This window comes from Mytilus galloprovincialis, chromosome 2 (assembly GCF_965363235.1).
Source record: "Mytilus galloprovincialis chromosome 2, xbMytGall1.hap1.1, whole genome shotgun sequence".
In the NCBI taxonomy this organism is placed as follows: Eukaryota; Metazoa; Mollusca; class Bivalvia; order Mytilida; family Mytilidae; genus Mytilus; species Mytilus galloprovincialis.
The window spans coordinates 88,068,034-88,080,784 of record NC_134839.1 but is presented as its reverse complement, the minus strand read 5'-3'; the positions used below and the strand labels follow the sequence as shown (position 1 = coordinate 88,080,784).

The window sequence follows — 12,751 nt, the reverse complement described above, 5'->3', positions numbered from 1 at the left end:
AATGCTTATTTGGGCCCTTTTTGGCCCCTAATTCCTAAAATGTTGGGACTAAAACTCCCAAAATCAATCCCAACCTTCCTTTTGTGGTCATAAACCTTGTGTTAAAATTTCATAGATTTCTATTCACTTTTACTAAAGTTAGAGTGCGAAAACTAAAAGTATTCGGACGACGACGACGACGACACAGACGACGACGCCAACGTGATAGCAATATACGACGAAAAATTTTTCAAATTTTGCGGTCGTATAAAAATCTAAGAACATGTTTAGATTCAGCATATCAAAGAACCCCAAGAATTCAATTTCTGTTAAAATCAAGCTAAGTTTAATTTTGGACCCTTTGGACCTTAATGTAGACCAATTTGAAAACAGGACCAAAAATTAAGAATCTGAATACATGTACACTGTTAGATTTGGCATATCAAAGAACCCCAATAATTCATTTTTTGATGAAATCAAACAAAGTTTAATTTTGGACCCTTTTGGTCCCTAATTCGTTGATACCAAAACTCCCAAAATCAATCCAAACCTTCCTTTTGTGGTCATAAACCTTGTGTTAAAATTTCATAGATTTCTATTAACTTATACTTAAGTTATTGTGCAAAAACCAAGAAAAATGCTTATTTGGGACCTGCTTTTGGCCCCTTATTCCTAAACTGTTGGGACTAAAACTCCCAAAATCAATCCCAACCTTCCTTTTGTGGTCATAGACCTTAAGTTTAAATTTCATAGATTTCTGTTAACTTATACTTAAGTTATTGTGCGAAAACCAAGAAAAATGCTTATTTGGGTCCTTTTTGGCCCCTTATTCCTAAACTGTTGGGACCAAAACACCAAAATCAATCCCAACCTTCCTTTTATGGTCATAAACCTTGTGTTTGAATTTCATAGATTTCTATTTACTTTTACTAAAGTAGGACATTAAATTTTCCAAAATGTTAATTTTACAAATTTAAAGCGACAAAATTAATCAGAAAATATTTCATAATTCAAAAAAATTGCAAAAATGAGGAGCACTGGCGTATTTTAAACTGCCAATTGCTCACAAGAAAAACCTATGGGCAATGGAAGCAGCTCAAATAAAATACATTTAAACTACATGTAACAACGTAATAATAGACATTGTGACTTATCAAAATAAATACATCTTGATTAACAAAAAACAGGTTTTAACTCCATTGTTACTACAACATGTACAATAGAACACTGTCATTTGATAATACAAAACTGCAAGTCACTAAAAATAAGTACATCATTCTTATATGTCTTATACATTTATCCTTCAATTCTTTGCCAAAACATTTGTCTAGTTAAATATCCAGACAACCACCTCAATGTTCACACACTAAAACTTAATAAGGATTAAGTTTATTATTTTAAAAATATTTGAACAAGAGATGTTTTCTTTCAACAATAGAAAATAAGACCATAATAAATTAAAATCCTAATGCCGTAATGGTAAAACACTTGAAGAGGTTCTAAGAATGCTAATTCAAATTATATCTATTTACTCTAATAAAATTAAATAACCGTACAATAGTTTCATTTTACACCACATATACAATGCTTGAACACACTACAAAATAAAGTAAGATTTAAAACAAAATTGAGACTAAAAACACCTAATATGTTGCATTTTGCAAATACAGCTGTTTGACAAACCACACCTCTTTTGGTGAGATATATAGTATTCATGGCTATTTTTTTTGTTTACCTACTGGTTCCCAGATATGATCTCTATGTTTCATCTCATTGAATTTGAGATACAACTTAGGAATTTTACCAGTACAAATAAAAAGTCAAATTGAATTTCGAGGAAGAGCCAAAGTGAAGGGAGGGGTAATACAGAAATTAAATTCAACTCATTGAATATCAAGACATATAAATGTTGAAAATATGCTGCACAGACAGACAGCACAGCCTTTAATATATATGTTATTACCTTTGAAACAAATAGTAGAAGGATACAATTTATAGATTTTTTAAAGTACGAGTGGCACAGTTTAAGCCTTAGAAGTAGTTCCTATGGAATTTGCATTGTCCATATTTACTGAATTAATTGCAACCTATAAATTATTACAAAAAATCTTAACACGACGACAGAATATGGTAAAAAAAAAAGCCTAATGAATAACAATGTGTTTCAAATGTCAGTGTTAACATCTTGAATTGTGAAACATCAAATTATAAATAATTCAAAACAACTCAAAACTAATGTAATGACAATTGATTGACTATTCATTCTGTTATTGGGTATATACATATGAATTGACATACATGTATATATATATTTGATTAATTGTAATACCAAGATTTTTGTCACTGATGCACAAAAGGTTTAAAAAAAATTAGGTTAACTAGTTACCAATCTGACAGGCCATTTCAAAGCTTTGATCTACCAATAGATGTTACTATTTAAAAATCATTTAAATGACAAACTGCTGTATTTCAATTTGACACTCATTACTATTTGGATAAATAATACTTATATTTATATTGGTGAATGAAATTTAAATTCTGGGAAGAATATCATGTTCAAGGTTACTTTAAATTCAGAAATCATTGCGAGGTTAACCGTTTTTTATTATTGCAAAAAATGTGACTGAGTTGGAAAGGCAATAATTTTAACTTGCATTTTGAAATATTTTATTTGAATTAAACAGGATTTTTCTCAAAATCGTAAAACTTAAAATCGCATTTCAGTCAAAAATGACAAAAATGCATTAATAAATGCATGCAATAATTTCTGAATTTACAGTATATAATAATTCATGACATCATTAAAGAGGAAATATGGTATGATTGCCAACGAGACATTTATCCACCTATAGTTCAAATGAAATGGATGTGAGTAACCATACGACCTTCAACAATGAACAAAACTCATACCGTATAGTCAGATATGAAAAGCCCCAGAATAAAAAATATGAAACAATTCAAATGAGAAAACTAAGGGCCTAATTTTAAAACAAGAATGTGTCCATAGTACATGGATGCCCCACTCACACTATCATTTTCTATGTTTAGATTTCCATGAAATTGGGGTAAAAACTCTTAATTTGGCATTAAAATTAGAAAGATCATATCATAGCGAACATTTATACTAAGTTTAAAGTTGATTGGACTTCAACTTCATCCAAAACTACCTTGACCAAAAACTTTAACCTGAAACTTGCACTATCATTTTCTTTTTTCCGTGGACCATGAAATTGGGGTGAAAACTCTAATTTGCCATTAAAATTAGAAAGATCATATCTTATGGAACATGTGTACTAAGTTTCAAGTTGATGACGCCTGCCAGTTGGACATGTACATGAACACCTTACAATCCTTCCATACACCAAATATACTAGACCTTTTGCTTAAAGTATCTGAGATATGGACTTGACCACCAAAAATTAACCTTGCTCACTGATCCATGAAATGAGGTTGAGGTCAAGTGAAAACTGCCTGAAGGGCAAGAGGATCTGGCAATGTACACACATACAAAATATAGTTATTCTATAACTTATAATAAGAGAGAATTTAACATAACATAAGATCTTAACTTTTTTTTCAAGTAGTCACTGAACCATGAAATTGAGGTCAAGGACATTGGGCATGAGACTGACAGAAACTTGGTAACAAGAGGTATCTATATACAAACAGTGCTCCAGCTAGAATTCAAAAGGGGCAGGGTGCCAGTGGAGGGCAGGGCACTTTTTTATGATAGAAGGCACTTCATTTCTTTTGTCTACGTCCCTGCGTGTATCACGAGTTCAAATATTTTTTTACTGTATATATTGTCAATAAAGATGCATAAGTTGTTGTTATGATTATTTATTCTATAAAATTTGCATAAGAAAAGTCATTCATATTACATGTTCATATAACATGGCAATACACATTCATACTATTAAATTTATTAACCAAAAGAGGCAAAAGAAACTTTCTATTCTCCCCCACCCCCTCTCCTTCCAAAAAGAAAGAACATAAACTAAACATCTCATAGTTTACTATACATGTACATGACAGAGTAGTTGTATTTCAAAATTTTCATCTAGAGCTTGGCCCTCAAAACTTTTTTTATTGTTTGTGTTTAGGAATATATTATTTAGTGTACAAAAATGTAGCTTCATCATGTTGATTTGTGATGAGAGTTTAACTACACACTTCCATTTTTGTAAGTTGATAGCTTGACACAAATCAAACAATCAAATTATATATATTTCTTAATTGAGAATGTATAAAACATGGATTGCCAAAAGTATGATTATCAAAAATAAATTGCAATATATTTTTTTTGTATGTTTAAAGACAGTTAGTATCCTTAAGGTAACATTCTTATATAATTTTGTATTCAATTGGTTATTTTTTCCTATTTTTAGTGCTAGATAATATTTTAGGAGCACAGTTTTGTAATAAGCTTTTTCAGGGGAAGTAACTCCAAAATTAATTTCCAACATGTTTACGTCTGCTTGTCGCTCACAAGTTGAGATGGACGATGTTTCTGTGAAGGCAAAGTTGATAACTTCAATTCAATTCTAAATTCATGAAAGTCTTCATTCATACACTCTTCCATTGTGACTTGGAGATTGAAAAGAAAATGCCAACACATTCATCATATTTATGACAAAAAGGTACATTGTCTTAATTAAATTACCTAGTAATTAACACCTTTGAAGTCTTATCCACAATAATTGATTGTAATGACATGATTAACCTTGTTACCTGGGGGCAATCACCAGGTGTCATATATGTAATTTAACTTCTGATAAGAAATCGATGAAACAAAAGGCAATTTTACCAAAACGGCACAAGGGTTTTTCAGAAAACGGCGTCAGGGCAGAAGGGTGCGGCTGAGGGCACACAGGGCGCGGCGCCCTTCTATTTTGGGCTAACGAGACCACTGACAAAGTATGAAGCATCCAGGTCTTCCACCTTTTAAAATATAAAGCTTTTAAGAAGTTAGCTAATGCCACCACCATAGCCGGATCACTATCCCTATGTCGAGCTTTCTGCCGCAGGCTCAACAAAAATTAAGGTAACAGACCTAAATTTAGCTACAATGTAGGGCGAACAGAATTAAGGTGAATGAGGAATCTGGGTCTGTTGGCCCACTTTCAGTCCTATTCACGTTCAAACCCTACACATTTTCTGCTGAATCGCATTCTAAGTCTGTTTGCATTTATTTTATTGCTTTTGAGCGGAATAATTATTTAATTGTTTTAAAGTAAGTGTATTGCTGCATGTATGAATCAGGTTTTTTTATTGTTTCATAAAAAAGTGACATCATAAAAATATAAACATGTTTCCTTGAGTATTAATTAAGTATTTTGACGAAATGAATCATGAATATAAAAATTGACAAGATGATCTGGGACCCGCCTCCAGTGCTGCGCAGTATTTTTCTAGCTGTGTTGAAGATTCATTAGTGGCTTTCTGTGTTTTCTGCTCTTTAATCGGGTTGTTGTTGATGTCTCTTTGACATATTCCCCCATTTCCATTCTCAATTTTATTATTATTTGATATTATTGTCCCAATGATATTGAAGACAATGTTTATTAATCTTAGACTTGAAGAAGAAAAGCTGAATGTACCAAATCTTCATTGAATTAACTCATACCAAGCTAACTACATGCAGTATGCATATAAACATCTGACAGCTACATGTACAAAACAAAAATCTTGATTTTCAAACAAAGAATAATAATACCAAATTTGGCTATGTAAATACCAATTAACAGTAATCATATATTATCAAAATTTTATAATGATTCATCTAGCATGTCTATACCACGAAAATGAAAAGCATATATTTCATTTAAAATTGCCGATTTGCCATTCATGAAAATTTATAAATATTTTGATAAATATTCATTTAAAAAATTTTTTTTTGTACATGTACATTTGTATATACAACTTGTATTTGAATAATAATAATATGCGAACAATTACAAGGGTGAACATATAGGGTGCAAACAGACCCAATGCCGATCCTGTTGAAGACCAAAGAGAAAATTGCTCCATTCAAAAATATAAACAAAAACCAAGGATAAATCAATTGTTTACAGAACCAAGAGAATGTGATAAATACCTGCGCCCTATGGATTAATTGATAAAACCTTTATCCAAAAACATTTGTGCTTTGTTTCAGATCCAAATACTACATGTACATGACATGTAGGTGTTTTTGATCTTTTCTTTATCATCATGTTTATATACATGTATCTATTTTCTTTTCTGATACATATGTACGAGTCATTTTTTGTTGACATTTTCTCCTTTGACTCGTTTTCAAAAATCCCATTAAGTGGAATTTTATACAGAACCTTGTATTTACTTTTTACAACTGAAAAAAGTATGTATGAATGATAATTTCATTCAACAAAAGATGCAGACATTGGACTTGCGCTGTGCAACCGAAGATCACGCCACTTACCGTTCGAGTATTTTTCGTATTAAGAACACAAAAATGGCTAGATATAGAACTATGCTTAAATCTTTCACTTGTGGTTGATATTTATCACTCTCTTCACTTTTTAGATCGTCCCATGTTACTCCTTCTGGGAGCCAAAACCATTCACTCCAAAAAGTAGATGCCATTTTGTACAATGACTAATTGTGGGAGCGGTGACGGAACTAATCAAACTCGGAATCTGTTACGGTCAGTGACCTGCAGTTCGGTCGTATAATAAAGGATTTGTATACAATTCTTTGGTCGTTAGCATGACAACATTTTCATTACTTTTTAAATGCAATCAGCAAAAGAATAGTTTAAACAATATTTATTCAGATAAATCATCACAAAATGATATGATACAACAGAAATAAATATTTTAAGGTTTCAGAAACTAGTGAAATTTGCTTTTACAAATCTGCCGTCTCCTTTTGCCGTGTCAAGCAATACACTATAAATTAAACAATACATAAATGTAAATTGACTGGCATGCTCTATAATTCTATAATAGTAGAGACATATGTCTCTGGTAATAGATATAAAAATAGGAGAAAGATGGAAAATACATTAGAGAACTGAGAAGAAAAAAAAAATAAAAAAATAAACACGAATCTTTATAAAGTATACCGACAGTGTGAAATGCTTGGGCTCCGATTGAATGGTGAAGTAATGACATCAAGGACTCGAATCAAGGGCTAAAAAAAAAAAAAAAAAAAACGTTTACTTTTGATAATATAATTTTCTGCACCAAACTAACTAAATGACTATCTTAGCTGAGAGTATCGTTGATCCAAAAGCAAAAGAATGAAATAACATTTAACAAACTTAATATACTCTGAGAATTGATCCTCTCTTTTTATTAAACACAAATATTAAATAATAGGCATGTTAGCTTATAACATAATAAGTTATTACTGTGCGTAAGTCGTTCTTCTGTAACCTTCCAACATTTTAAAATCAAAACGGCTACTGAACACTTGAAAAAAAAGAAAGAAAAACAAACAAACACAATATAAATTTCAAAGAATATACGCTGAACAATATAAAAAAGAAGATGTGAAATGATTTCCATTGATACTCTCGACAAGAGACCAAATGAAACAGAAACTAACAACTATAGGTCATCGTACGGCCTTGAAGGCTTCAACGACGATCAAAGCCCATACCGCATATTTATAGTCAGCTATAAAAGACCCCGAATTGACAAACGTATATACCACTGTCCCAGGTTAGGGGGAGGGGTTGGGATCCTGCTAACATGTTTAACCCCGCTACATTATTTATGTATGTGTCTGTCCCAAGTCAGGAGCCTGTAATTCAGTGGTTGTCGTTTGTTTATGTGTTACATATTTGTTTTTCGTTCATTTTTTTTTTTATATAAATAAGGCCGTTACTTTTCTCGTTTGAATTAGTTTCCATTGCCATATCACTGGGCCTTTTATAGCTGACTATGCGGTATGGGCTTTGCTCATTGTTGAAGGCCGTACGGTGACCTATAGTTGTTAATGTCTGTGTCATTTTGGTCTCTTGTGGACAGTTGTCTCATTGGCAATCATACTACATCTTCTTTCTATATATGAAACAATTCAAACGAGAAAACTACAATGTTCAGCAGGGCCGTAACTACCTATGAGGCAGGGGAGGCAGTTCCTCCCCTGAATTTTCTACACCAAATTTTTTTTTACTATACTATATATAAAAATATTAATTTTCGCGAACCATTTAGGTCACGGAAATTCCAAAATATGGCATCAGTAAGGAGAGTTGTGCAAATAATGTAAATACACAGAACCCAATCCAAATTTTCTTTAGCTAAAAGTATTCATCATTTTCTATTTTATATGTACTAACAACATTCCATTTTTCTATAATTTCGATTAAAAAATTCCAAAATCTGAGTTAAAATAGGTCGAATGCCCCAAATAAACATTTTCTGATTGGTTAAAGTACTATGGCGTCGATGATAAGGATAGCAAGCCTCGATATAAAGCACAAGCTTCACAGGAATAAGGAGAGTTTTACAAATAATGTGAATACACAGATCCTCCATCCTATTTATGTTTTGCTGAAAATATTAATGTTGCAGTGTTCATCATTTCTGTTTTGATTCTGCTAACAGCATTCCATTTTTTCTATAATTCTGATTTAAAGATGTGGAAACCCGTAATAAAAATAGATGGCCTCAATGATTTGAAAGCAACGCAAAAAATTCCGTTAATATAAACATGTTGAACTTCGACCCTGAGTTAATAAACCGATTCACAAATAAAGATCTCCTTGCGCTCAAATGTAATTCTTAGTGAAGTATACGGGTAAATTCGTTTACGGAAATTTATACACACTTTTATCATTAATATATTACCAGGCTTTTGCATATTCACGTTTTTTCATGTTCAACTTTAGTCAAATTCAATTCTATACATTTTTTTTTACGTAAAGCAATAGGAGTAAGAATATTATTTCGCGCCAATTTAACCAGCATCACCACCACCATCAAAATTATTTACCGTTATCTTTGTGAAGTTTCAGTTATATAGTTTATTAATTAGAGAAATTTTGGTAAGTATTACTTATAAATGTTAAGGTTCTACTGATGTGCTTCTCTAGAACTTTTTGTTGAAGTAATAAAATGAAATATTGACAATATGTACACGAAAAACTTGAATTTATATTATAAACAACACAAGTTTACAGTTTTAACAGTGTTATCATGATACGTGATATATCTGTCAACTTCCGGATTTTTTTACCGAAAGTGAACCGTTTGAGTAATTTTTTTTTGTCGTGTGGCCGTCCGTCTGTTATTCAGTATTCGTACGAGAATACATATGAAATTTTTCTTTTAGACAATTTTGAATAAAACTTAACTATTTACATTTATTTAGGGGCTCCATTAAGCAGAGGAAGTTCCCTTTGTATTATGAATCTTTTATGATATCGGAAATTCGTTACCGGCTGAATCAGCTGTTGGGTCATTTTTTAACGTCTCCCGGCCGATCGTACGAGAACATTATGGTCAATGCCTTAGTAGTTAAACACTCCCATTCGTTGAAGCAGAGACTTTCTAAACTAAGTATATACTAGTTTAGAAAGTCTCTGGTTGTAGTTATATACATGTATGTTCAGCTTTCAAAAATATTGAAATTCAAGGTCATCGACAAAAAATATCTTGCTTTCTATGATCTTGCTTTATATGTTTTTTTAACTTACCAGTTTGATTTCTAACAAAAATATCTTTAAATACAGTTAATAATTGTTTGTATAAAATTCCAGAAATACTGATGTTTCTTAAAGTAAGGAAATCGAAGGAAAACGGGTGATTTTTAGCCCTATTGAGAACAAAATCCGCGGTCACAATGTATTTAATGTTAATAATTATAGGTCAAAGTACGGCCTTCAAGGCGGAGCCTTGGCTCACCCCGAACAGCAATCTCAGTTTGTTTTTGCATAAAAATTGCTTCCAAGTCCAAGCAATACTGATGTTTCTTAAAGTAAGTAAATCGAAGGAAAATGTGTAATTTTTAGCCATTTTACTGTGAGAAAAACATCGGCGGGGGCTTAGCCCCCAACCCCCCTCTCTGGGGCCCACACTTGGTGGCCCCCAAACCCCTGCCTCCCCTGAATTCAAACCCTAGTTACGGCCCTGAACAGCCTAATTTATGTACAAAAAATGAACAAAAAAAAACATACAGAAAAAAATCCATTGGATGTGTACTAATTGCATTGGATACTTTAGTTTGGGAGAGCATGATTTATTTATAAGTTGTAATTGCATGTCTTTCGGCTAGATTATAGCTTTTAGTAACTGTGAGTACTCTTATTTCGGTGCTCTGTGTTCATTGGTTTTATGTTATTTGTTTTTGTTCTGTACCGATCTTTTGAGTTAAGCTACGTGCAACTGATTTTTGATAGTTTGTTCTTATGTTGTACTTTTACTCAAATGGCGGTGGCGGTGGTGTGTGTGCGTGTGTTGGAAAAGAGGGGATGGGTAGAGCTTACAAACATGTTAGTTTAACCCCGCCACATGTACGTGCCTGTTCTAAAACAGGGGAGTCCGACTGTTGTTCAGCGGTTGCCGTAAGTATGTATGTCATGTTTGTTTTTATTTAATTGTTTTGTTATAGATTCGGTCGTTAGTTTTTTCATTTAGTTTTTCACATTTTCATGTCGCGGCCTTTCATATCCGGCTATACGGTATTGGTTTTTCTCATTTTTTGAATGCTTTTAATTTACTTCATTTGAACTCTGGTGGATACATGTTATTGTCTCAAAAGCAATCATACCACATATCCCTATATATATATTTATTGAATACCAAACTTTGAGGAAAATTCCAAACGGAAAGTCCCTAAGCAAATTGCAAAATCAAAAGCCCAAACACCTCAAATGAGTCATATTCCTGACTTGGTATAGACACTTTCTTGAGTAGAAAATTGTGGATTAAACCTGGCTTCATATGACTAGCTAAACCTCTCACACGTATATATGATAACTGCATAACATTCCATTTGATTGACAACGATGTGTCAACAAAACAAATAGACAATTATAAAAGGTAAAAATGTAAAACATTAATGGTACAGCAGTCAACATGTGACTGCTATGATCTTTAAAATAACTATAAAAATAAACAAATATGTCAACAAAGAAAAACATAGGCGCAAGGACAGAGTACCTCAGCTGTACGAAAGACAAAATACATTTACCATTGCACTATAACATAATGTATAAGTTCTGAACCACGTCATATGGATATTACCAAAAATATATTAAACATTACCAAGTAATAATTTACAAAGACTAAAAAGGAATACTAAAACACGTTAAGATGATAAACAATTCAGTACGCAGAATCTATACTTCAAGACCACTGTTAGTTTAGTCTATATTCTTGGTGAAGTTCATAATCAACAAGGTCTTGGGTATCTTCCGATGAACTTTTCTTGGATACCGAGTGAGTATTCACACACCCAAAGAATCGAAATATGTATACGTACTTTAATAAGGTAGTATGGGTGTTTTTCGCCATCTTGGATTGTAAAAAACAGAGATTCTAAGGTCCAGATTTTCAACCAAGTTAGCAAAATTTGATGCAAGAATGCAGATTACTAATGTGAATGTTCATTCAAAAGAACCAATTTATAAGAATATAACTTATACATATTAATATTTTGACGAGTGTATATTATTTTGGTTGATTTTATAACTTTTTTAAATTGGCACTTTAAGGGGAGGTCACTCTGAAACAGTGGATTTTCTGAAGGAATCTTCGTGGAATTTTCCTATTTTGTATTTTAGCTGGAAAAAAAACATACGTCGACCCTATCTTTTCTTTTGATATTCTCAAAGCCTTGTCTAAAAGCTATCTTTTTGTAATTTATTTTACAATTCTATCATTTAGTTTAGATTCCAATAACAAAATGGTGTATTTTCATGTATAATTCATACAAAATTTGCCATTTTGTCACAACCTGTAGCTTGAGACAATGCACGGTGACCTATATCATTTCTATTAAAGTTTTGAACATACATCAATATTATGATATAGATATAGGAAGATGTGGTGTGAGTGCCAATGAGACAACTCTCCATCCAAATAACAATTTATAAAGGTAAACCATTAAAGGTCAAAGTATGGCCTTCAACACGGAGCCTTGACTCACACTGAACAAAAAGCTATAAAGGGCTCCAAAATTACTAGTATAAAACCATTCAAACGGGAAAACCAACGGTCTAATCTATATAAAAAACGAGAAACAAGAAACACGTATAAATTACATAAACAAACGACAACTACTGTACATCAGAATCCTGACTTAGGACAGGTGCAAACATTTGCAGCGGGATTAAACGTTTTAATGGTACCAAACCTTCTCCCTTTTTGGCAAAGTATGAACAAATTCTATCATTTTTATTTTAGGGCTCGTACCAATTAATTGAATTTTCTAGACGATCACCAGATGTTAGAGATTGTTAAGGGTATACTGGAAGCGTTTTTTTTTTCTTCTTCTCCTGGCTACCAAATAGTTAAGTACAATGTATGAGGCTCCCGCAGGGTCAAAAACGACCTGCGACCTCTGGGCTTTTTAGAGGCGACTACCGACCTGAGGGCCTTCTAAAAACGACCTGCGACCTGTAAAATTTGGAAAAAAACGACCTCCGATCGACTTCCGTCCTCTGTGTTGGTAAAAAAAAACGACCTGCGACCTGTACATTTCCCTAAAAAACGACCTCTCGACGAATTTAAAAGCGACCTTGCGACCTGAGGGGGGTACCCTGAGGGAGCCTCATGTATATACGTCAACTAGCAAA

At 32.6% G+C, this 12,751-nt stretch overlaps 1 protein-coding gene across 1 annotated transcript in view; it reads right to left on the bottom strand.

Annotated features, from left to right (window-relative positions):
• LOC143064753 (ceramide synthase 6-like) overlaps positions 1-6,606 on the bottom strand; it is a 48,850-nt gene extending 42,244 nt beyond the window's left edge. The window contains exon 1 of the mRNA XM_076237825.1: positions 6,422-6,606. Coding sequence (XP_076093940.1) covers positions 6,422-6,585 — 164 coding nt within the window. The 5' untranslated portion in view covers positions 6,586-6,606. The remainder of the gene's footprint in view (positions 1-6,421) is intronic.
• Positions 6,607-12,751: the final 6,145 nt, after the last annotated feature.